The 26,592-nt window shown below is 38.8% G+C and overlaps 1 protein-coding gene across 1 annotated transcript in view; it reads right to left on the bottom strand.

The window, feature by feature from the left end:
* C1H3orf20 (chromosome 1 C3orf20 homolog) overlaps positions 1-26,592 on the bottom strand; it is a 97,711-nt gene that overhangs the window by 12,654 nt on the left and 58,465 nt on the right. The window contains 2 exon segments of the mRNA XM_057488773.1: positions 21,366-21,615; positions 22,329-22,452. Coding sequence (XP_057344756.1) covers positions 21,366-21,615; positions 22,329-22,452 — 374 coding nt within the window.

Raw genomic sequence — 26,592 nt, 5'->3', positions numbered from 1 at the left:
AAATCTGAGATTTCTTCAAGAAGCTCAATAAGCTCCAAGTAGGATAAATTCAAAGACATCCATACTGAGACACAATAAAATTGTTCAAAGTCAAAGACAAAGAGAGAATCCTGAAAGCCAAAAGAGAAGAGTGCCTCATCACATATAAGGACTCTTCAGTAAGATTAACAATCAATTTCTCCTAAAAAATCATGGTGGGCAGAAGGCAGGGTGATGACATATTTAAAGTGCTCAAAGATAAAATAAACCCATCAACCAAGAATTCTATATTAAGCAAGTTTATCCTTCAAAAATGAAAGAGAAATAGAAACATTTCCAGCTAAAAGCTGAGGAAGTATGTCACTAGTAGGGCTATCTCACAAGAAATGCTAAGGAAAGTCCTTTATATTGAAAGGTAAGAATATTACAGAGTAACTTGAAACTACATGAAGAAATAAAGAACACTGATAAAGTTAACTACATAAGTAAACATAAAACCAGTGTTATTGTATTTCCAGTTTTTAACTACTCTGTTTTTTCCTATATGATTTAAAAGACAAATACACAAAACAATAATTATACAGCCATGCTAATTGGGCATACAATGCATACAGATGTAATTTGTCACATCAACAACATAGCAGGGGATAGAGGGGATGGAGTTATACAGGAGCAGAGATTTTATATAGTACTCAAGTTAAATTGGTATTAATTCAAACTGGATTGTTATTATAATCCCCAGAGTAACCACTATGAAAATAACTAATATACAGGAAATAAAGAAATACACAGAAAAGGAAATGAGAAAGGAATCCAAACCATGTGTATTAGGGTTCTTAGAAAAAACTGAACCAGTGTGTAGATATAGATAGAGGAGATAACTAGGAGATACAAATACAGATGTACATATTTTTTATAGGAATTGGTATGTGTATATGTGTGTGTGGGTGTGTATACATATACATATATGAACTTAGAGGAAGGTTCATGTGGTTATGGAGGCACAAAGTCCCGTATCTGCTGTCCTCAACCTGGAGAACTAGGAACCAGTGGTGTAATTCAAACTGAGTCCAAAGACCAAAGAACCAGGGAACCTGACGGTGTAATTCCCTGCCCAAGGCCAAAGGCCTTAGAAATGGGAGGCTGCTGGACTCCAAAGGCCCAAGAATCAGAAGCTCCAATTTCTGAAGGCAGGAAAATATGGAGTTTCCAGCTCAAGAGACAGAAGAAATTTACCCTTTCTTTGCTTTTTAAAAAAAATTCATGCCCTCAGTGGACTTGATGATACCTATCCACATTGGTGAGGACAGATCTCTTTACTCAGTCTCCTGAATAAAGTGCTAATATCCCAGAAAGACCTTCACAGACACACCCAGAAATGTTTTATCCTTAGCCCAATTATCCCTTAGCCTACTCAGAAAGTTGACACATAAAATTAACCACCACATCATACACTAAAAAAGAAACAAAAACAGAAGTCAACAATGGAGGAACTGAGGAATAAAAAAACATAAGATTTATAGAAAACCAATAGCAAAATGGCAGAAGTCCTTCCTTAAAAGTAATTACTTTTAAATGTAAATGGATTAAAACATTGAACAAAAGTCAGAGATTGGCAGAACAGGAGAAAAAAAAAGCAACCCACGATCCAACTATATGCTTTGTATAGGAGGCTTATTTTAGATCCAAAGACACAACTAAGCTGCAGGTGAAAGCATGGTAACAAATTCCAAGTAAACAGAAACCAAAAATGAGCAGGGATGGCTAAACTAGTATCAGACAAAAATATACTCAAGTCAAAAATTATTTCAGAGACAAATAAGGCATTATATATTGAGAAAAGGGTCATTTTCTCTAGAAATATAGCAATTATAAACATATATGCATGTAACAACAGAGCCTGTAATTACATGAAGCAAAAACTAACAGAAATGAAAGGAGAAACAGACAATTCTATAGTAATAGTTGGGAGATTTCAACACCCTGCTTTAAATAAGGGACAAAACAGCTATGTGAAAAATAAACAAGGAAACAGACAATATGAAGAAAACTATAAACCAACTAATCTAACAGACATAATACAGATCATTTAACCCAACTACAGAAGAATAAACATTCTTCTCAAGTATACTGGGATAGACAATAAATATATTCATGAAAAAGTCTCAGTACATTAAAAAAAGAATGAAACCATACAAAATATCTTCTCTAACAACAATGGAATGAAATTAGAAGTCAATAACAGAAGGAAATTTGGAAAATTCATAAACATGTGAAAATTAAGTAGCATACTTTTAAATAGTAAATGGATCAAAAAAATCACAGGGGAAATTGAAAAACACTTCATGAAAATAAAAACACAACACACCAAAACTTATAGGCTACACTGAAAGAGGTACCCAGAAGGAGATGCACAGCATTAAGAAAGAAGAAAGATCTCAAATCAATAACTAACCTAAACTTACTAGAAAAAACAGGAGCAAACCAAAGGTAGCAGAGGGAAGGAAATAATAATAATTAGAGCCAAATAAAAAAAAATAGAGTAGGAAAGCAATATAGAGAAACAACTAAACAAATGTTGGTTCTCTGAAAAGATCAACAAAATTGACTAATCTTTGGCCAAACTGATTAAGAAAAAAGAGAGAAGACTCAAATTAATAAAATAATGAAAGTGGGACATGACTACTGACTTTACAGGAATAAGGACTTTAACAGGATATTGTGAACTGTACACCAACAATTTAGATTACCTAAATGAAATGGACAAATTCCTAGAAACACACAAACTACCAAGATTGACTCAAGAAGAAATATAAAATCTGAATAAGACTGTAAGAAGTAAAAAGAATCAGTAATAAAAAACCTCCCAACAAAGAAAATCCCAGGACCAGATGGTTTTACTTGTTAATTCCTCCAAACATTTGAAGAACTAAGACTAACTGTCCTCAAACTCGTCTAAAAAATAGAACAGGAGGGAATACCTCCTAACTCATTCTATGAAGCCAACATTACCCTGATAGCAAAGCCAGACAAAGACACTGTAACAAAAGAAAAATACACATGAATATCCACAATGGATATAAATACAAAATTTCTCAATGAAATAAATACTAGCAAGCCAAATCCAGCAGCATATTAAAAGGATTATACATCATGACTAAGAGGGTTTTGTCCACAGAGTGTTAAGGTGGGTCAACATATGAAAGTCAATCAGTGTAATATAGCACATTAATAAAATGAAGAGAAAACATGATCCTCTCAAGTAATGTAGAAAAAAAACATCTGACAATTCCAACATTTGCATGATAAAAACACTCAACAAACTAGGATCAGAAGGGAACTTCCTCAACATGATAAAGGGAGCTTATGAAATAACAGTTAAAATCATTCTCAATGGTGAAAGATGGAAAGTTTTACCCTTTAGAGATTAGGAACAAGACAAGAATGCCCACTTTCACCATTTCTATTCAGCAGTGTACTGGAAATTCTAGCTAGAGCAATTAGGCAAGGAAAAGAAATAAAAAACATCTAAATTGGAAAGGTGGGAGTAAAACTACTTCTATTAACAGATTATATGATTTAAATATAGAAAATCCTAAAGCACACACACACACACACACACACACACACACACACACACACACAATTAGACTAATAAATTCAGCAAAATTCCAGGATAAAAGATCAATAGGCAAAAATCAGTTATACTTTTATTCATTAGCAATGAACAATCTGAAAAGGAATTTAATAAAATAATACCATTTATAATAGCATCAAAAAGAACAAAATAGTAAGGAATAAATGTAACCAAGAAAGTAAAATCTCACACATGACTACTACAAAACTTTGTTGAAAAAATTCTAAAGAACCTGAATAAATGGAAGACATTCTAGGTTCTTGTACTGAAAGACTTAATGTTGTTAAGATGGCAATACTACCCAAAGCAATCTACAGATTTGATGTACTTTGTATCAAAATTTTACCAGCCTTTTTTGAAAAACTGGAAAAGCCAACCCTCAAATTCATACAGAATTGTTACAGGCCATGAATAGCCAAAACAACCTTGGAAAATAACAAAGTTGGAGGACTCAAACGTCCTGAATTCAAAACTTACTGCAAAGCTACAGTATTGAAAACAGTGTGGCAATGACATAATGACAGATATACAGACCAATGGAAACAGACCCCAGAAATAAATTCTCATACATAAAGATGATTTTTGACAACAGTGCCAAAACCACTCAGTGGAGAAAGGACAGGTTTCTCAACAAATGCTGCTGGGAAAACTGGACATCAACATGCAGAAGAAGGAAGAGGAACATTACCTAAAACCTCACATATAAATAAACTCAAATATCAATCAAGGACTTAAATGTGAGACCTGAAATAATAAAACTGTTATAAGAAAACACTGGAGAAAAGCTTCTTGACATTGGATTTGGCAATGATTTCATGGATATGACACTAAAGGCAAAGGTAACAAAAGAAAAAAAGACAAATTGGACTTAATGAAAATAAAAATTTGTGCATCAAAAGACACCATCCATAGAGTAAAAAGAAACTATTTACAAATCATATATTTGATAAAGGATGACTATCTAGAATATATAGAGAAATCCTAAAACTCAGCAAAACAACTAACAACCTGTTTAAAAATGCGAAAAGGATTGGTATTTCTCAAAGGAAGATTTACAAAATGGCCAAAAAGCATATGAAAAGATGATCAACATCACTAATCACCAGGGAAATGGAAATCCAAACTACAATGAGACACCACTTCACATTCATTAGGATCAATACCAAAACAAAAAACAAAAAAACAAGTATTGGCAGGATATGGAGAAATTGGAACCCTTGCACACTGTTGGTGGGAATGTAAAATGGTGCAGCCACTGTGGAAACCATACAGCATTTGTCTTTTTGTGACTAGCTTATTCAAGGTGGTCAAATTAGAGAAGTCAAATTCATAAAGACAAAGTAAAAGGGAGTTGACAGCGGCTGGGGGAGGGGCAAGTGGGGAGTTATTGTTTAATGGGTTTATGGGTACTGAGTTTTAGTTTTACATGATGAAAAGAATTACGGAGATGATGGTAGTAATGGTTGTACATTATGAATGTATTTCATACCACTGAAATGTGTATTTAAATATGATTAGGATGATACATTTTATCTATGTTATGTATACTTTAGCACAATAAAAAATTGAAAAGGAAACTATGAAAAGATGCTTAACTTCACTTCTAATAAGATAAATATGAATAAAAACTATACTAAAGTAACATTCTGCTGAGAATGTAAATTAGTATAACCCTTTTGGAGATTAATTTGGCACTCTCCTTTAAAATTATAAATACACATGACCCTTGTCCACCAATTCCATTTTTAGGAATTTATTTTTACAAATGTGAAATGATGTGTGAAATAACTGTATATATATATATATATATATATATATATATATATAGTTATTGCCTTCAGCAGGGCTTAGATAGGAATAAAAGATTAGGCAAAGCAATAATGGAACATCTTTACAGTAGATATTCTGTAGCAAAGAGATAAAAGGTCTAATGATTCGAAGAGCAATCTTTAAGATATATTGTTAAAAGGAAAAAAGCAAAGTTCAAAACAATATTTCTAATGTGATACTTTTTAAGCAAAAACCAAAAGAAGAAAAAGAAGTAATCTGCACTGGCTTGCACAGGCACCGAGAAGCTCAGTTGGGTTTTGCCAGTGGAGGGAACAACAGATCAGAAGGAAGTAAGAATATAAAGTTGGATATTTACTTCTCTAATTCCCTCCCTGTGGGGTATGTACAGGTGTCCTGAGTCATTGCTCCTGTCAAGGTCCTCTCTCCATTGCTTTGTCCAGGTCTTGGTCATTTCTCCTACATATCAAATCCAACCTCTTTAGCCTGCTTTCATCATCTGATCCCCTTCCCACTCTAACCTAACTTTTTTTTTTTTTTTTTTTTATTGAAGGGTAGTTGACAACAGCATTGCATTACATTAGTTTCAGGTGTACAACACAGCGACTCAACATTTATATACATGATATTTCTAGGTACCAGGTATCACCATACCAAGTTGTTACAATATTTTGACTATATTCCTTATGCTATACATTACATCCCGGTTACTTATTTATTTTACAATTGGAAGTGTGTTTATATATATATATATATATACATATATATATATATATATTGTGAGGGCATCTCTCATATTTATTGATCAAATAGTTGTTAACCTAACTTTTCTTTACTCTTCAGACAGGCCCATGCATTTGGAAGAGCCCCTACCCTCCACCTCTGCAATGCTGAAAGCCTGGTGTCTCGGTTCCTATGCCTAGCGGCAGCCCCCACAACTCCCACACAGACTTGGGTTGTCTGTCTTTCCTGATAGGACAGCTGTCAGAGCAGCTGGAAACTGTCTCTGCCTCTCCTACTCAGTGCTCTGCTGTTCAGCATCCTCTCCAAGGCTCCTAGAACTAGAATAATGGTCAGGAAAGGGGGCTTTTACAGGTTCTGCTCACCCTTGCTCACTGTTACCTCTGGAGAGGAAGTTCTGTCTTTTAGCTTCCCACAGACAACCTTCCCTGTTCCTCCTGCTGTCCTGTTGCCTGCTGCCCAAGGAAAACCTAATCCAAGTATATGGTAAGGCAGCTCTGGTATGATAGACAAACAGATTTGTCATTTCCTTCCCCACCAATGTTTCTGAAGATATCTAGAAATACATAAGCTCACTACTCTAGGTTTTAGCAGCATTACATCTTAAATAGCACTTATGCAAATCTAATAGTCTTTGCTCTTCACAGGAGCCTGGAAATGCTTGTGGGGAGAGGGGAGACAGGGCAGGAATTATTATGCCCATTTAATAGACAAGGAAATTTAGGTTTTGAGAATTCGAGTTACTTAGACAAGAAGGTCTGATCCTCAAGAGCTATGTAAATTTGATGAATTTCTGTAACCACAGGGCTTAAGGGATGTGTTCTATGATGTGAGGAGAATGAGCTTTAGGATCAAAGGAGAAAAGAGCTCAGGAGCCCATTGAACAGCCCTATGAAAATTTCTAACAATGGCTCTGAGGGAGTCTTGAGTTCTCTCCACCTAGGCCAGGATCCCTGCTCCAAAGGTACAGATACTGAAGGGAGTATATTTGTAATATGGACAGTTATTCTTACCTAAACCCTCCCAAATCTACTCTGCCCTCACTGTTCCCCATTCAAGTTATGACACCATCATCATTAAGTTATTTAAGCAAAAAGCATAAAAGTCATCCATGATACCTGTTTTTTCTTTACCCGACATCTATCAGTCACTTCTGTTAATTGCACTTCCAAAATTTGTTACAAATATGTCTAATTTTTTCATTTCTGCTACTCCCCTTGACAGCACAATATTGATGCCACTTGGATTATTAAAATCATTTCCTAACTACTTTGATTCTACTCTTTCCACCCTAAAGTCATTTTCCAACAGAGCAATCTAAAATATTCCCACTTTCAACACTGGCCTGACTAGGGTGTTTTACACCAACCCCTCCTCTGAGAAAAATGAGAAAAGATAAAAGATAACTTGTATGGGGAACAATGAGGGCAAAGTAGATTTGGGTGGGGTGGGGTAAAAATAAATTTGCAAATTAAAGATATACTCCCTTCAGAATACATTTGTACCTATGTGATTAGGGACCCTGGCCCAGGTGGAAAGAACTCAGGACTCACTCAGAGCCACTGTTAGGAATTTTCATAGGGCTGTTTAACAGGCCCGAGCTCTTTTCTCCTTTGATCCTAAAGCTCAGTCTCCTCACATCATAAAACACATTTTTTTATTAAACTGCTTAAATGCATTAGAGATTTCATAAGTCAGAATTTGCAGGGTCAGGATCTGGAAGAAAATAAATCAGGAAAGATTAGGGGTGACATATATGATAGCTCTACCCCTCAAAGCCAATACTGATTCTTAAAGTAAAACCTGGGGATGACAGACTAAGAAGCTTAGAAGACCTCTTGACATATTCATAGGTTGGAGGGGAGGAAATGGGAGTTCAGGGTCCACCAAGGAAGATGGCCCTGATCAGCAACGCTGGCTTCTGACTGAGAAACCAAAGAGCTATACCTGAAGAGTAAAAGTGAAACATAAATAGACAAGCCCTCACAAAGAATGAAGTACAGCTTCAGTCCCCTCTGGATGAGGGTGATCTAGCCCTAGCTAAGCTGACAGTTGAAAGCAAAAGTAAATCCTCTCTAATGAAACAGTACATTAACCAGAAATGTTAAGAAAAAAATCTTGACAGCAGCCAGGAAAAAAACTAACAAATAAAGGAGAAATGATTCTAATGACCAGATTTCTCATCAGAAACCATGGAGATCATGAAACAGGGAAACAACATCTTTAAGGTGCCAAAAGAAGGAAAAAAACTGTCAAACCGGAATTCTATAGCCAGTGAAAATATTCTTCAGGAATTATGGCAAAATAAGGACACTGTCAGAAGAGAAATAGAGAGGATTGATCACCATCAGATCTGCCGTAAAAGAAATGCTAAAAGAAATTATTCAGATTGAAGAGGAGTGGTCCTAGGGGGAAATATAGAACTTCAGAAATTAAGGAGCAGCAAGTATCTACTATCAAGTATCAAGAGAAACATTACATAATGATAAAAGAGTCAAATGTGCTATACCTAAGAACATAGCTCCAAGAGGTATGAAGCAAAAATATGATAGAATTTTAAGATATTGGACATATATATTGAAACTCCTCAAAAATGCTATAATTTTTGCTTTCAACAGTCATATATATTTTTAAACATTTAAGTAAAATAGAAAAATCCACAATCATACTTGGAGACATCAACACTCCATTCTCAGTAGCCAAGAGAATAAGACAGAAAATCAGCAAAAATACAGAAGACCTTAACAACACTACCACCAAAACTTGAGCTCACTGACATTTATTGGAGACTCCACCCATCGTGGGCAGATACACTTTTTTCAAGTGCACATGTAACATTCATCAGGATACATCTTTTTCTGGGGTAATAAAACAAACCTTAACAAATTTAAAAGAATGGAAATTATACAAAACATGCTCTCATACTATACCAGAAATAAACTAAAAATCATAACAGAAGGGTACCTGGAAAATCCTCAAATATTTGGAAATTAAACACCAGACTTCTAAATAACCCATGATCAAAGGTGAAATCAGAGGGAAATTAGAAAATATTTTAAACTGAATAAAAATGAAAACCTAGTCTATCAAAAATTGTGTGATTTAAGTGAAGCAGTGCTTAGAGGGAAATTTACAGAATTAAATACTTACATATGAGAAAATAAGGCTTCAGCCCAAAATCCAAGATTAAAACGTAAGAAACCAGTAAAAGAGCAAAATCAACATAAAACAAGCAAAAGGGAGGTAAAAATAAAAAGCAGAAATCAATGCAATTGAAAACAGAAAAATAATAGAAAAATCAATGAAACCAAAAGCTGATTCCCTGAAAAGATTAATGAAATTGATAAAATTACAGCTAGACTGACCAAGATAAAAAACAAGAACACACAAATCACCAATATCAGAAATAAAAGAGGGGATATTAATAAAGACCCTCAGACATTAAAAAGATGTTAAGGGAGAAGGCTTAAAGATGGCAGCACGAGAAGTGAGATAGAAACCTCCACCCAAAACCACATATCAAATGAAAATACAGTGAATACAACTAATCCTGAAACAATGACAGGAAAGAAGACTGTGACAGACTACATCTGGACAGAAGAGAAGACCTCATGGAAAAGGGTAAAGTATCAAAGCCCCAATCTGGAGGGACCCAAGCTCTCTCCCAACACCAGCTCACCAGAGGGAGGAAGAAAAATGGAGTGGGGAGGAAGTAGAAGCCCAGGACTGCTGAACACCCACCCCTGGAGATCTGCTCCAGGTGCATGAACCCACATTACATGGTGTTCTGGAGATTAGTGGGGTTGGAAAGCAAAGACAGGCAGAATATTTGCAGAGACTGAGATTATAGCCACTTGTGGAGAGCTGGTACCCACAACCGGCTTCTCTGGGCCAAAAGAAAGACTTCTCAACAGTGAGAGGGCTGCTAAATGGGCAAGGATTACACAGAGTTTGCTGCTCGGGAGAAAGGACAGGAGGGAAAAATTGCCCTAGTACACAGAGCCCAGCAGGTTGGGAACTTTCAGAAGCTTCACACGATCCATCCCTCTAGCTGGCAATGCAGCCGAGGCCCCCCCACTGTGATACACAGCTGGCTGCTCTTTCCTCCTGGCAGGCACTGGTCTGCATGCCTGCTGCCCCAACCATTGTGCCAGGCCAGACAGACGGCGGCTGTGCCTAAGGCAGCTACAACGGCATAGCATAGAGGCTCCTCCCTGCATGCTTGGCCCACTGACCCTGGCAGTGGAGGCCAGCACTGTACCCAGAGCACAAAAAAGAGCTCTTTCCTCCCAGCAGGCACCAGCACCACATGTCTGTGATCCCTGTTGTCACTCCAGGTTCTGGGCAGCTCTGGAGAGTACAGCTTCTGGGCACAAGAAGGCACTGCCTACACAAAGTTATTATTCTATAGCAATCATAAGAAATAGGAAATGGAAAAAGAATCTGGTACAAACCAAAATCCCTCAAACACCAGAAAGAGGGCTAAGTGAAACTGAGATCACCAATCTTCCTGATAAAAGATTTCAAAATAAAAATCATAAACATGTTCAAGAAGTTACAGAAAAATATTCAAGATCTTAGGGAGGATGTCAAGAAAGAGACAGACACTTTGAAAAATACAATATCTGAAATGAAACATACAATGGAGTGATTTAAAAACAGATTAGATGAGGCAGAGGAGACAGTAAAGAAATAGGAATTAGAGAACAGGAATACAAAGAAGCTAAGGCAGAAAGAGAGAAAAGGATCTGTAGGAATGAAAAAATAAGAGATCTATGCAATCAATCCAAACGAAACAATAATCGCATTATGGGGTACCAGAAGAAGAAGAAAAAGAGAAAAGGGGATAGAAAGTCTCTTTGATGAGGTAATTGCTGAAAACTGCCCCAATCTGGGGAAGAAAATAGTCTTTCAGACTATGGAGGTGCACAAACCTCCCAACACAAGGGACCCAAGGAAGACAACACCAAGACATATAACAATTAAAGTGGCAAAGATCAAGGACAAGGACAGAGTATTAAAAGCAGCCAGAGAGAGAAAAAAGATCACCTACAAAGGAAAACCCATTAGGCTATGATCAGACTTCTCAGCAGAAACCTTCCAGGCCAGAACAGAGTGGCATGATATATTTCATGCAATGAAACAGAATGGCCTCAAACCAAGAATACTCTACCTGGCAAGATTATTACTTAAATTTGAAGCATGGATTAAACAATTTCCAGATAAGCAAAAGTGAGAGAATTTACCTCCCACACACCATCTCTACAGTATATTTTGGAGGGATTGCTATAGATGGAAGTATTCCTAAGGCTAATTAGCTGCCACCAGAGAAAATAAAACCACAGTAAAGGAAGTAGACCAATTATTAAGCAAACACAAAATAAAATCGACTACCCACAAAGTCAGTTAAGGGATAAATAAAGAGTACAGAATGTGACAATATATAAAGAGTTGAGAAGAAAGAAAAAGAGGGGGGAAAAAAAGAACCTTCAGAGTGTTTGAAATAGAGTACTAAACAAGTTAGGTTAGACTCTTAGTCAAGAAGCTGCCCTTGAACCTTTGGTAACCACAAATCTAAAGCCTGCAATCACAGTAAGTACATATCTATCGATAATCACCATAAATGTAAATGGATTGAATGAACTAATCAAAAGCCATACAGTTACAGAATGGATTAAAAAATAAGACCCATCTATATGCTGTCTACAAGAGACTCACTTCAAAGCCAAAGACATATACAGACTAAAAGTGAAGGGATGGAAAAAGATATTTCATGCAACTAACAGGGAGAAAAAGCAGGGGTTGCAGTACTTGTATCAGACTTCAAAACAAAGAAAGTCACAAGAGACAAAAAAGGACATTACATAATGAAAAAGGGGTTAGTTCAACAAGAGGATATAACCATTATAAATATCTATGCACCCAACACATGAGCAACTACATATGTGAAACAAATACTAACAGAATTAAAGGGGGAAATAGAAGACAATGCATTCATTTTAGGAGACTTCTACACACCACTCACTCTGAAGGACAGATCAACCAGACAGAAAATAAGTAAGGAGACAGAGACACTGAACAATACATCAGAACAGATGGATCTAACAGACATCTACAGAACACTCCATCCAAAAGCAGCAGGATACACATTCTTCTCAAGTGCACATGGAACATTTTCCAGTCTCGATTGCATACTAGGCCACAAAAGGAGCCTCAGTAAATTCAAAAAGACTGAAACTTTACCAACCAGCTTCTCAGATCACAAACGTATCAAACTAGACATAAACTATGCAAAGAAAATTAAAAAGCCCACAAACACATGGAGGCTTAACAACATGCTCCTAAATATTCAATGGATCAATTACCAAATAAAAACAGAGATCAAGCAATATATGGAGACAAATGACAACAACAACTTAATAGTGCAAAACCTGTTGGATGCAGCGAAGGCTGTTCTAAGAGGGAAGAATATTGCAATACAGTCCTACCTCAAGAAAGAACAACAATCCCAAAAGAACAGTCTAAACTCACAATTAATGAAACTTGAAAAGAACAAATGAGGCTCAAAGTCAGTAGAAGGGGGGACACAATAAAGATCAGAGAAGAAATAAAACTCAGAAGAATAAAACACTAGAAAGAATCAATGAAACTAGGGGTTGGTTCTTTGAGAAAATAAACAAAATAGATAAACCCATAGCCAGACTTATCAAGAAAAAAAGAGTCTACACACATATACAGAATCAGAAATGAGAAAGGAAAAATCACTACAGACACCACAGAAATACAAAGAATTATGAGAGAATACTATGAAAAATTATATGCTAACAAACTGGATAACCTAGAAGAAATAGACAACTTTCTAGAAAAACACAACCTTCCAAGGCTGACCCAGGAAGAAACAGAAAATCTGAACAGACCAATTACCAGCAATGAAATTGAACTAGTAATCAAAAAACTACCTAAGAACAAAACCCCTAGGCCAGATGGCTTCACTGCTGAATTTTATCAAACATTTAGAGAAGACCTAATACCCATTCTCCTTAACATTTTCCAAAAAGTAGAAGAGGAGGGAATACTTCCCAACCCATTCTATGAGGCCAACATCAATCTAGTACAAAACCAGGCAAAGACACCAAAAAAAAGAAAATTACAGACCAGTATCCCTGATGCAAAAATACTCAACAAAATATTAGCAAACCGAATTCAAAAATACATTAAAAAATCATCCATCATGATCAAGTAGGACTTATTCCAGGGATTCATGGATGGTACAATATTCAAAAATTCACTAACATCATACACCACATCAACAAAAAGAAGGACAAAAACCATATGATCATCTCCATATATGCTGAAAAAGCATTCAACAAAATTCAACATCCATTTATGATAAAAACTCTCAACAAAATGGGCATAGAGGACAAGTACCTCAACATAATAAAGGCCATATATGACAAACCCAAAGCCAACATCATACTTAATGGCAAAAAGCTGAAAGCTTTTTCTCTAAGATCAGGAACCAGACAAGAATGCCCACTCTCCCAACTTTTATACAACATAGTACTGGAGATCCTAGCCATGGCTATCAGACAACACAAAGAAATAAAAGGCATCCAGATTGGTAAGGAAGAAGTTGAAATTGTCACTGTTTGCAGATGACATGATATTGTACATAAAAAACCTAAAGAATCCACCCCAAAACTACTAGAACTAAACCTGAATTCAGCAAAGTTGCAGGATACAAAATTAATACACAGAAATCTGTTGCATTCCTAAATACTAATGATTAACTAACAGAAAGAGAAATCAGGAAAACAATTCCATTTACAACTGCATAAAAAAAGAATAAAATACCTAGGACTAAGTAGGTGAAATCCCTATACCCTGAAAACTACAAGACATTCATGAGAGAAATTAAAGAAGATACCAATAAATGGAAATACATCCCATGCTCATGGATAGGAAGACTTAATATTGTCAAAATGGCCATCCTGCCTAAAGCAATATACAGATTCAATGCAACCCCTACCAGAATACCAACAACATTCTTCAACAAACTGGAACAAAGAGTTCTAAAGTTCATATGGAACCACTAAAGACCCCGAGTAGGCAACGCAACCCTGAGAAGGAAGAATAAAGCTGGGTGGAATATGCCCCCCAACTTCAAGCTCTACTACAAAGCCACAGTAATCAAGACAATTTGGTACTGGCACAAGAACAGACCCATAGATCAATGGAAAGAATAGAGAGCCCAGATATAAACCCAAGCATATATGGTCAATTAACATATGATAAAGGAGCCATGGATATACAATGGGGAAATGACAGCCTCTTCAACAACTGGTGTTGGCAAAACTGGACAGCTACATGCAATAGAATGAAACTGGATCATTGTTTAACTCCATACACAAAAGTAAACTCAAAATGGATCAAAGACCTGAACGTTAAGTCATGAAACCATAAAACTCTTAGAAAAAAATACAGGCAAAAATCTCTTGGACATAAACATGAGCAACTTCTTCATGAACATGTCTCTCCAGGCAAGGGAAACAAAAGTAAAAATGAACAAGTGGGACTATATCAAACTAAAAACTCCTGTACAGCAAAGGATACCATTAGGAGAACAAAAAGACATCCTGCAGTATGGGAGAATATATTCATAAATGACATAACCAATAAGGGGTTGACATCCAAATTACATAAAGAGCTCAGACACATCAACAAACAAAAAGCAAATAAGCCAATTAAAAAATGGGCAGAGGAGCTGAACAGAAACTTCTCCAAAGAAGAAATTCAGATGTCCAACAGGCACATGAAAAGATGCTCCACATCACTAATCATCAGAGAAATGCAAATTAAAACCACAATGAGATATCACCTCACACCAGTTAGGATGGCCAACATACAAAAGACAAACAACAACAAATGTTGGCGAGGATGTGGAGAAAGGGGAACCCTCCTACACCGCTGGTGGGAATGTAAATTAGTTCAACCATTGTGGAAAGCAGTATGGAGGTTCCTCAAAAAAACTCAGAATAGAAATACCACTTGACCCAGGAATTCCACTTCTAGAAATTTACCCAAAAAATGCAGGAGCCAGTTTGAAAAGACATATGCACCCCTATGCTTATCGCAGCACTATTTACAATAGCCAAGAACGTAAGCAACCCAAGTGTCCATCAGTTGATGAATGGATAAAGAAGATGTGGTACATATACATAATGGAATATTATTCAGCTATAAGAAGAAAACAAACCCTACCATTTGCAACAACATGGATGGAGCTAGAGGATAGTATGCTCAGTGAAATAAGCCAGGTGGAGAAAGACAAGTACCAAATGATTTCACTCATCTGTGGAGTATAAGAGCAAAGAAAAAACTGAAGGAAGAAAACAGCAGCAGACTCGCAGAACCCAAGAATGGATTAACAGTAACCAAAGGGAAAGGGACTGGGGAGGATGGATGGGAAGGGAGGGATAAGGGGAAAAAGGGATATTATGATTAGCACACATAATGTGAGTGGGGGCACGGGGAAAGCAGTATTGCACAGAGGTCAAGTAGTGATTCTATAGCATCTTATTATGCTGATGGATAGTGACTGTAATGGGGTATGTGGTGGGGACTTGATAATGGGGGGAGTCTAGTAACCACAATGCTGCTCATGTAAGTGTATATTAATGATACCAAAATGAAAAAAAAGAAAAGAAGATGTGGTACATATACACAGTGGAATATTATTCAGTCATAAGAAAGGCTATTATGCTTAGTGAAATAAGCCAGGTGGAGAAAAACATTTACCAAGTGATTTTACTCATTTGTGGAGTGTAATATCAAAGCAAAACTGAAGGGACAAAACAGCAGCAGACTCATAGACTCCAAGAAGGGACTAGCCATTACCAAAGGGGAGGGGTGCGGAGGGTGGGTGGGGAGAGAGGGAGAAGGGGATTAAGGGGCATTATGATTGGCACACTTAATGTAGGGGGGTCACAGGGAAGACAGTGTAGCACAGAGAAGACAAGTAGGGACTCTGTGGCAACTTACTACACTGATGGACAGTGACTGCAGTGGGTGCAGCAGGGGACTCGATAACATGGGTGAATGTAGTAACCACATTGTTGCTCATGTGAAACCTTCATAAGATTGTATATCAATGATACCTTAATAAAAAAAAAAGATGGTAAAGGAATACTACGAACAATTCTATGCATATAAATTCAATAACTAAAATAAAATGGGTCAATTCCTTTAAACACACAAGCTACCAAAATTCACTCAAAAAAAAAAAAAAAAGAAAACCAGATTATCTGAATAGGTATTTCAGTTTGTTTTTAAAAGCTTTCCAAGAAAATAAACTCCAGGCAAAATGGTTTTACTGGCAAATTCTATATATACATTAAAAAATAAATCAACCCAAAATAGAAAAGGAAGGAATACATCCCAACTTATCTAATTAGGCCAACAATTACCCTGATAAAACTAGGCAAAAAATTACAATAAAGAAAACTATAAACCAATAACCCTCATGACACAGGTTTGAAAATTCTCAACAAACTGAATCCAGCAACAGAGAAGAACAATACCATGTGACCAAATGGAGTTTATCCTACAAATACGAGGCTGGTTCAACATTTGAAGTCAATGTAACTCACCACACTAAAAAAAATGGAGAGTCCAGAAAAAAACATACATATAGGGCCAATGGATTTTTTACAAACGTGTAAAGGCAACTTAATAGAGAAAAGGGTATCTTTCTAAAAACTGCTGCTAGAACAAATGGATATCCATATGCAAAACAAATAAACTTCAACCCATACTTTGTACCTTATATAAAAAGTAACTCAAAATGGATCATTGGCCTCAACATAACACATAAAACTAAAACTTTTAGAAGAAAATATTTGTGATATTGGGTTAGACCAGGGTTTCTCAATTAGCACTACTGATATTTTAGACTGTATAATTCTTTCTTGTGGGAGCATGTGGCGGGGGTGGGGGTTGTTTTGTGTATGTTTAGCAGTATCTCTGACCTCCACCCACTAGACAGCAGTAGCGCCCTCACCCCAGTCAAAACAATTAAAAAAAAGTCTCCAAACACTGCCATTGTCCCCTGGAGATCAAAAATCCTCTCTGATTAAGAACCACTGGGTTAAGCAAAGAGTTTTTAGACATGACACCAAAAGCACTACCCAGAAAAGAAAATATATATATAAATTGGACTGCATCAAAGTAAACTTTGCTCTAGGCAAAAAAAAAAAAAAAACACAAAACACTGTCAAGAGAATGAAAAATCAAGCCACAGACTACAAGAAAATATTTCAAATTACATTTCTGATAAAGGCCTTATATCTAAATAAAGAATTATTTCAATTCAAAATAAATACAAATAAACTAATTTCAATATGTGCAAAAGATTTGAGGAGACCCTCCACCAAAGAAAATCTTTGAATGGTAAATAAGCCTATGAAAGATGCTCATTAGTTATTAGACATCATTAATTATTAATGAAAAATTAAATTGATAATGAAAAATCACTACACATACATTACAATGAAATTTTTTTAAATCTGCTTTTAAAATACCAATTACTGACAAAGATTTGGAGCAACTGGAACCCTCATACATTGTTGACAGGAATGTATAATGGTACAGCCACTAGGGAAGATAGTCTGGCAATTTCTTATAAAGTTAATAAGCATATATTTACATACAACCCAGCAATCCAACTCTAAAGTATTTACCCAAGTGAAATAAAAGCCTATGTGCACATACAAACCTGTTCTTGAGTATTTATAGCAGATTATTCATAATCACTGTAACTGAAAAACAATCCAAATGTCTTTTGCTTAGATGAATGGAAAAATACATATTGGCCCATCCAAGCCATGTAATTTATTGCAGAGAAGAGTTAACTAGAAGTCCTGAGGCTGCTATCTTTTACAGGGGCCGGCCTCCAAGGTTGGCTCTTGGCTGGCATCTAGGAACTGGGCACTTGAACCATTTCTTACAAACAACCAGACTGTGTAAACAATTGATTTATGCTGAACGTCTGCTTTCTCCCAGTCTGGAACTTTGATATTTGCTAGGCAGAGAATGCCTACATGATCAGCACACAAAAAGAACTTAGGGCTCTGAGTCTCTAATGGGCATCCCTGGGCAGAAACACTGCACATGTTATAGCAGCTTTCCCTGCTAGAGAAAGGAGCATGTTTGGTGTGTCCCCTCACAGGAGGAAGGGAGCATAAAGAAGTCTGTGTATGGATTTCTCCAGATTCTACCCGCGTCTTGCCCTTGCTGATCCTATCACATATTCCTTTCACTGATGCATGAGTTCAACTATATGCTGCACCCATGAGCTCTAGTAAATCTTAGACTGTGGGAGTAGCATTAGGGATCCTGAAACAGAATATCACTCGGCAATAAAAAGAAATGAATTACTGTACTGATATACGCAACAACATGGATGAATCTTGTGTGCATTATGCTAAGTGAAAGAAGCAAGCCTCAAAAGGCTATATACAGTATAATTTCATTTATATGACATTCTAGAAAATATAAAACTGTACCTACAAAGGACAGACTAGTGGTTGCCAGGCATTAAGGAAGAGGGAAGAGTCTGACTACAAGGGGGTAGCATGAGGGAATTTTTTTTTTGTTGTTGTTGGGGGCAGTGATCAAACTGTTCTGCACTGTGGGTATGGTGGTGGTTAGACAACTCCATGCATATGTCAAAACTTAGAGACTTTTATACCAAAAAGAATAAAGTTTAGTACAAGTAAATTAAAAATAAATTTGAGATATAATCAACTGTCTTTCTATAACCAGCAACAGGAAGATTAAATTAAAAACAGTGTTTAACAACAAAAACTTTTAAATACCCTAGAACAAATCTAATGAAAGACATAAAACACCTCTATGCTGAAAACTACAAAATACTATTGGGAGATTACAGAAGACATAAATAAATAGATACACCATGTTCATGGATTGAAATATTCCAATATCACAAAGATGTTAACAATGTAGTTGAAATTCCAGGATTGTTTTTTAACTGACAGGTTGATTCTAAAATTATATAGAAATGTAAAGGGCAAAGAACAGCAAAACAACTTAAAAGAAAGAAGTTTGAGTACTTACTCTGCTGTATATCAATACTTACTATAAAGCTATAATAATTAAGACAGTTTGGTATTTTTAAGACTGAACAAATAGGGAGAAAAATAGGGAGTCCAGAAAATGTACCTTGATTTATAGTTATAAAGCCCCTTGATTTGTGATAGAGTTTGCACCAAAGAGCTGTGGGAAAATTATAATCTTTTCAACAGATGATGCTTGGTCAGTTAGGTATTTATCTGGAAACATTAAAATTTGGCTCCTCCTTCGCATTACCATACACAGAAATCATTTCCATGTAGAGGATAGATAGAAATGTAAAAGTTAAAGCAAAAAAGTTACTAGAGGCAACTCTGGAGACTATCATGTTGCTTGAGTCTGGAAAGTTCTTAAAAAGGATATAAAAAGCTAATTATAATGAAAAAGATTGAAAAATGGACATTAAATTGATCAACTTCTGTTCATCTATAGATACTGTTACCAGAGTAAAAGTGGGATCATTTGCAACATGTATAACTGACAAAAGTCTTGTATCCACAACACATAAAAATCTCCAAAACATAAATGAAGAAAAGACAACCAACCAGTAGAAAGTGGCCAAGAGAAAAGAGCAAAAGAGAATACCCAAAATGGTCAATGAACAATTGAAAAGGTACTCAACCTCTGAAGTCACCAGGGAAATGCAAGTGGAAAACCATTTCACTATTACAGAATGGCTGTAATTAAAATGACTAACAGCATCAAGTATTGGTGAGGATGTGGAGCAACTGGAACTCTCACAAGCTTGCTGGTGGGAGTGGGACTTGACATCACTACTTTGGAAAATGGACAGTCTCTACCAGAAGCAGAACATAGACATACTCTATAAAGGCAATTCCACATTCAGGCATATAGCAACCAGAAACGAGGACATATGCTAACACCAGCATAGTCTGCCTTTAATAAAACTATATAAACAACCCAAATATCCATCAACATTAGAATATATAATTTTTACTGTGTTCATAAAATAGACCATTATATAGCAATGAAAACGAGCAAACTACTGCTACATACAACATGGATAAATTTCACATTATAATGTGCAAAAGAGGCCAGACACCAAAGAATGTATACTGAATAGTTCCATTTAAATAAAGTTTAAGAAGAAACTAACCTATTACCCTAGAAACCCTCCCTTTGGAGAGGAGGGATTAGAAGGGACAAGAGGTAACACTTTTAAGGAGCTAGTAATGTTCTCTCTCTTGATTTGGTTATAGGGTATGTTCACTTTGTGACATGCAAGGGGCTGTACACTTATGATTTCATTTTTCTATATTTTATATATATATGTTAAAATATAAAAAACATATATTTTGTCTGTTAAGTTTAAAACAAAAATCAGATGCTGTCACTTCCTGCCTTAAAGTCATGGAACGCTGCCTACAATACTAATGAGGTTACTTGAGCTGGCTCCTGCCTGCCACTCTATTCTCAGTTTACATCACCCTCCTTCTTTACCCCAGCCCTACGCTGGTCATCTTACCTTCCCTCACATGTAACTAAACCTGTTCTTGTCTCGGGGTCTTTGTACTTGCTACCTCTGTCTGATGTTCCCTCCACATCCTTCTCTGTGGCTGCATACTTCCCATTCTTGGGAAGGGCCTTCCCTGCCTCACCTAACTAACATGGCACATTCACTCCATTTCCCAATCACTCTCCACCCTCAGGGTCAGTCACCGTTTTCTGTAAAGGGCCAGATAGTAAACATTCTAGTCCTTGCAGGCCAGAGGGTCTTGGTTACAATTATTCAACACTTGCATTCTATGGAGAAAGTAGCTATAGACAATATGTAAATGAGCAGGTGTGGCCATGTTCCAAGAAAAACTTACTTATGGATCAAAAAAACATTTGAATTTTATATCATTTCACAATCTCTGTTCTGTCCCATTACCCCAATTTTTTCCCTAATGAGCCCATTCATTCATGTTTATCCTCTATCTTTTCCCACCTGTAAAATTTTAGCTCCAAAGGGGGAGGGACCTCATCTGTTTTGTTCACCACTGTGTATCCACCATCCATCACAATGCCTGACACATGGAAGCCGGAAGAAATGAACGCTCATGCTCACCTGGATGTGACTGAGGCTTTGGCTTGGATCTTGGTCTTCTTCCGAGTGGGGCTCACAGGAGCAGACCCCGGCTCTTCTTTCGAAGAGTCTCCCACTGAGGATTCCGGTCGGGCTGACTGAGATCGTAATAAAGGGGCTTCTCCAGGGTGTAAACTTGGCTTAGTGCTCCGCTCAATATGGAGACCAGATTTTACCCTGGTTCGATTGACTTCTCGCTGTTCCTTAAGCGGATACTTTAATGTGAACAGGCCTGTTAACAGAAGACACTGCTGTGACTCCCTCATGGCTTGGCCTTCCCTGCCCTTCAACTCACTCCCTGGTGGACGGGCACAGTTGAACTGAGTCCTTAAGTATGAGGATAAACCCCCTGGGAGAACACAGCCCCTGTGCCCAGATGGGGGGTAACACGGAATGGGGGTCAATGTGCCTTTGTCCCTAAGCCCATCAGCAGTGAGGAGGAGAGCACAGGCGTAGGAGGGGTCCCAAGGTCACACAGGAAGGCCCTGGGGGAGTTCCGTGACCTAACAGGGACGGCCGGGTGTGGTAGCAGCTTCCTTCTCTTCTAGTGAAATCTTCCATGACAAGGAGAGAGGAATGTAGGCTGCAAACGGAGAATGGATGATACGGGAGATGGAGCTGAAAGGTGATGAGATGTGGTGGGGGGGACAGAGATACAGAAACATAATGAGAGGCCCAGAAAAATAAAGACAACCGCATGGGGACATGGGCCACACGGGAGAGCACTCAGGACTGAAGGTGGGGACATCACCATTATTAGTTGTGTGGCCACAGGCAAGTCCTTTCAGCAGCCTGAGCCTAGTCATCCATCTACAAATAGGGAAACCACCCTGCCATGCCTACCTCCCTGGGGTGGGGAGGAGCTGTCCTTGGAGGCAAACTTGCAGGTGACCCAGGATTTGGGGAGCCATCAGATAGGCTGTCACTTACCCTTATGGCCCTTACCTGCTGCCAGCAAGACAGAATTCACGAACAGGGACACTGTCTTTCGAAACCGCTTCTTGATCTCTGCGAGGGCTCGGCTCATCTTAGACATCTTGTCGTCCAAGTTGCCGATCCTGTGGGCCAGCTGGGGAGAGGCCAGGCAGAGAGCACTGCTGCCTGCCCCACTGGGAGCCGTCTGCCTGGCCCAGTGACAACTAGGCTTTGCTCAGGCTTGTAGGGTGTGCTGTCCCCTCTGCCTGGGACACGCCTCTCTCCCCCTCAGCCCAGTGAATTCCTGCACACTGGCCCAACCTGACTCAAACATCACTGGACGTTTTTGGAGGGTTTTCCCTGATGCCCTTGGGTAAAATTCTTCCTTCCTCAGACCCCCATCATGCTCTCTATGCAGTCTGAAGCCGAAAGTCAGCCTTTTATGAAGTAACTGGATCCTGTGTCCAAGACTGGACCGTAAGCTCCTAGAGGACATGCCTGAGTCTTGGTCTCCTTTGTGTCTGAGCGCCTGTCATGCAGAAGGTGCTCAATTACTGCCTGTTGCATTGTGAACAACTAGATGGACAAAGGCCTCCCTGGAGCCTTTGCTCCCTGTCCCCCACTGAATGCATGCCCAGGACCCCCTTCTTGCCTCCAGCATCCAGAGCATCTCAGCTGAGAAACTGCCCTTGGCCAAGGTTACATAGATTGACTGGTCCCTGGAGGGCACAAAGACTAGTCTCCTCCTCAGCTTGGGGTTACCCTGATGGGCCAGTCCGGCTCTGGGGCCCCCTGTGGGATGGCAAGGTCTTTGCTGGGGCTGCCCTGCAGTTCAGCCTCTCCCTCTGCCAGAGCACCTCAATGGCACCACAGAACAAGGCTCAGACCTCAGAGTTAATGGAGGTCAGGGTCTGATTTTTTCTCCAGGAAGCCTTGCCAGTTCACCCAGCAGCAGTTCCCTCCATACTAAACCTGCACGTCGGCCCTGTCCTTCCTGCCCTGGGTCCTGGCCATTTTTTACTTTCTTTATCCCTGAGCTTGGTCAGCCCCTTGAAGGCAGGACCCATGCTTTCTACCACTCCCACTTAAAACAGAGAAGGTGTGAAACAAGGTTTTCTTCTGTGGAACTGAAGCCTTGGGTAGAGAGTGTGGGGCAGACTGTGGACAGATTTCCTGAAGAATGACAATGTCAGCCCACATGTCCTTCTTTATTTTGCAGACAGGGCTTCTGGAAAGGATGCCCCATTTCATAGCAAAGCTTCAACCATCCTTCTGATTGTGAGGTACAGCTACCGCTTCTGGGCTAATTTTATTTATTTATTTGTAATTTATACCCAGACTGCCTCCAAAAAGGATTTGAGGCAGCACTCTGGCTTATAAAGCATTTAAATTGAGGTACTGCCTCACTTCCAAAGTGCTGTCTTGATAGAAATATTTAGTGAGGAGCCTGGCCACAGGGCTGTAAAAGCTGGGATTGCCATTCTGCCTGTCGCTCTGATGGGTGGCTCCTCCCAGGGTGATGGGTGTCTGGGGAAGCCATTTAACAAGCTTCCCAGTGACAGGGACTTTGAGGCAGAAGGCAACTGTACCCCTTAGCTTTTCTAGACTGCTGTGAATTTTGTTGATGAATGATAACCAGCCCCAAACACATACACAGAGGACAGAGTTAAACGGATTGTAGAAGTCCCAGAATGGGAGGGTGTAAAAGCTGGGCTGGTCCTTACATCACTATGCAGATTGGAAACTGAGGCCCAGGAGGAGAAGAGACTGGCCCAAGGCCCTATGGCGTCTTCCTAGCCTAGACCTGCCCCACACTCAAGTGTTCTTGGGGACTCTGAAGCTCTCATGGTCCAAGTTCTAAGATGAGCCAATTTCTGCAACTTGCGATTTCATGTAAAAAGATTCTGAGATGCTTAACCTGGCAGATAAAGTCAATACTTAGAAATCCTGTTACCTACAACAAATCTGATATTTCTTCCTTTGCTGTTGTTTGTCTAGTTAAGAGAGCTATAATATATAATAACACCTCCCTGAATTTGAAACAGAAGGGGTTACAACCTTGATGCTTTCTAGGCAAGTCAGACTTCTCATCAACATCAGCAACTATTGACTAGAATGCAGCACTGTTCACAGAAGCTATTTTAATGTACTGGTCTGCTTACCTATACACTAGATTCCCCAATACAGCTATGCTTTTTGAGTTATGATGTCCTTTTAAATAACTTTCCAGCTTTCTACTACACTGTCGATCTGCCTCTGTGAGCTTCCCTTATAGAGACACCACCTTCTAGACTGAAACGGTGCGGTAGGAATATAATACAAGCCAAATGTGTAATTTTAAATGTTCCTGTAGCCATATTAAAAACATTCTTAGATGGTGAAATGACTTCTAGTAACATATTTATCTAGCCCAATATATAAAAAATATGATTATTTCAACATAGAATCAAAATAAATCATTAATGAGAAATTTCACATTCTCTTTCATACTAAGTCTTTGCAATGCAGTGTGCATTTCCCTCATATCCCAACCCCATTTGGACTTGTCACTGCAAGGACTCTATAGCCATTTGTGACTGGCGGCTGTCACACTGGACAACAGAGCTCTGGACTTCTAGTTTTAGCTTGCTAAGGCTGAATTCAGGGGAAAAAAAGTCAGACCTCAATTACCGAGTGGCTTTCCTAGACCTAGAAGGCATGTTTGGACATAGATTGATGTCTTTTGGCCACTCATGGGGTCTTTAACTACTTATGTTTTCAGCTGTGATCCAAACTTCAAGAGTTACCAGAAAAGAGGTTATCATCAAAATGAAGCATTCTGTGTTTTAAGGGAAAGAAGGGTTCTCTAATATCTGTTGCCTTTGATAAGAAAAGTAAACTAAAAGTTTTTACACAATCTAAAAAAATTTTCAAGAAATATGGACATGAGACCTCGGACATCATGTACTTAATCACTAACAATGAGTTTGAGAGTAATAGCACAGTACCAAACTGACAGGACAGGCACATGCATAAACACAATCGCCACCTCAGATAGACTCAAAATCCTGGGGTTATTTCCCTCCTTGAAGGAACAAGTAAGTGCAAGTCACGGGCACCTGCATCTCCTGGGAATCCTGTGAAACACCTTTAACAAGCATTCTCTCTCCTGGGACCCCACAGCTCCCCCTGTGCCCTGCTCTCTGACACACCATACTGATCTGGCTGGATCACAACTGCTACTGATGTTTCTGCCCCTCCCATTAGGCAGGAAATATTCCAGAGACTAGAGAGAGACTTCTTCCATTTCTACATCCTCAGTAGCCAACTTGACACACTGCAGGTGCTAATAGATGTTTATTTAATTAGTTAATGAATTAATTAAGTTGAAATGCTGCTGAAATGAAAATGCAAGGGAGAAAACAGGTGCAACACTTTCTTCCAGGAGAAACACAGGTGTTCTCCATGTCTTATTAAAAAAACATGGGTGCCTAACATCCCCTGCCTACTGTGTCCCCATGCAAAGTGGGGACATTAGGCTGGCTGCTCCTTTATGGACTCTGTCAGCTCTGTGAGTCCACGAGCCTCTGGCAGGCAGCAGCTAATGCCCCCGCAGCCCAAGAGCCTTGCTCAGTCCCAGACAGGAACACAGAGGTGCACTGCCCTTTGGATGACCGTGTAATTGATCATCCAAACCGGGACACCTTTGGGAGTGAAAGGGGTGCTATTAATAAACCCTCCAGGCTGACAGGTATAAACTGGGACTGGCCCCAGGAAAACTGGGAGGTGTGGTCCTCCTACTCCAAGGAGCCTTTCCAGTGAGCCAATCCCAGCGAAGTGTCCTGTGTGCAATGCAAGTGGCCTGCTCCATCAGTGAGCCCTCAGCTATCCCAGGTTCATGGTGTCTGTCTACTGTTTTCTTCTAGACTACAAACTCCTCAGGGATAGGGGACTGCGTCCCCCTCACCCTCTCCATCTCTCTCCATGATGCTGACTTGGGAGCAGGCACAGAGTAGGATCAATAAAGACCCAGTAAATGGAAGAACTGGGCTTCCAGTCTGGCACTTTTCTCACCCACCCAGAAAATATTTACTAAGTGCTTGATTTGAAGCAGGCCTTGTGTTGGGCCCTGGGGGAACAGACATTGGTAGGGAATTCCCAATTTGGTGGAGAAGACTGGCTTGTAAATAAAGGAATGCTAGAATAGAGGTGAGTCACAGATGGTCAAGCGGAGGGAGAGGCACACTCCCATCGCAGGGAGAGGGGGTGGTGGAAAGAGTCAACACATTGGTAGCTATTCTCTGGTATTATCTTT

This window comes from Manis pentadactyla, chromosome 1, assembly GCF_030020395.1.
Source record: "Manis pentadactyla isolate mManPen7 chromosome 1, mManPen7.hap1, whole genome shotgun sequence".
Lineage (NCBI taxonomy): Eukaryota > Metazoa > Chordata > Mammalia > Pholidota > Manidae > Manis > Manis pentadactyla.
Note: the sequence above shows the minus strand (reverse complement) of the source record. Positions and strands in the feature narration are given on the sequence as shown.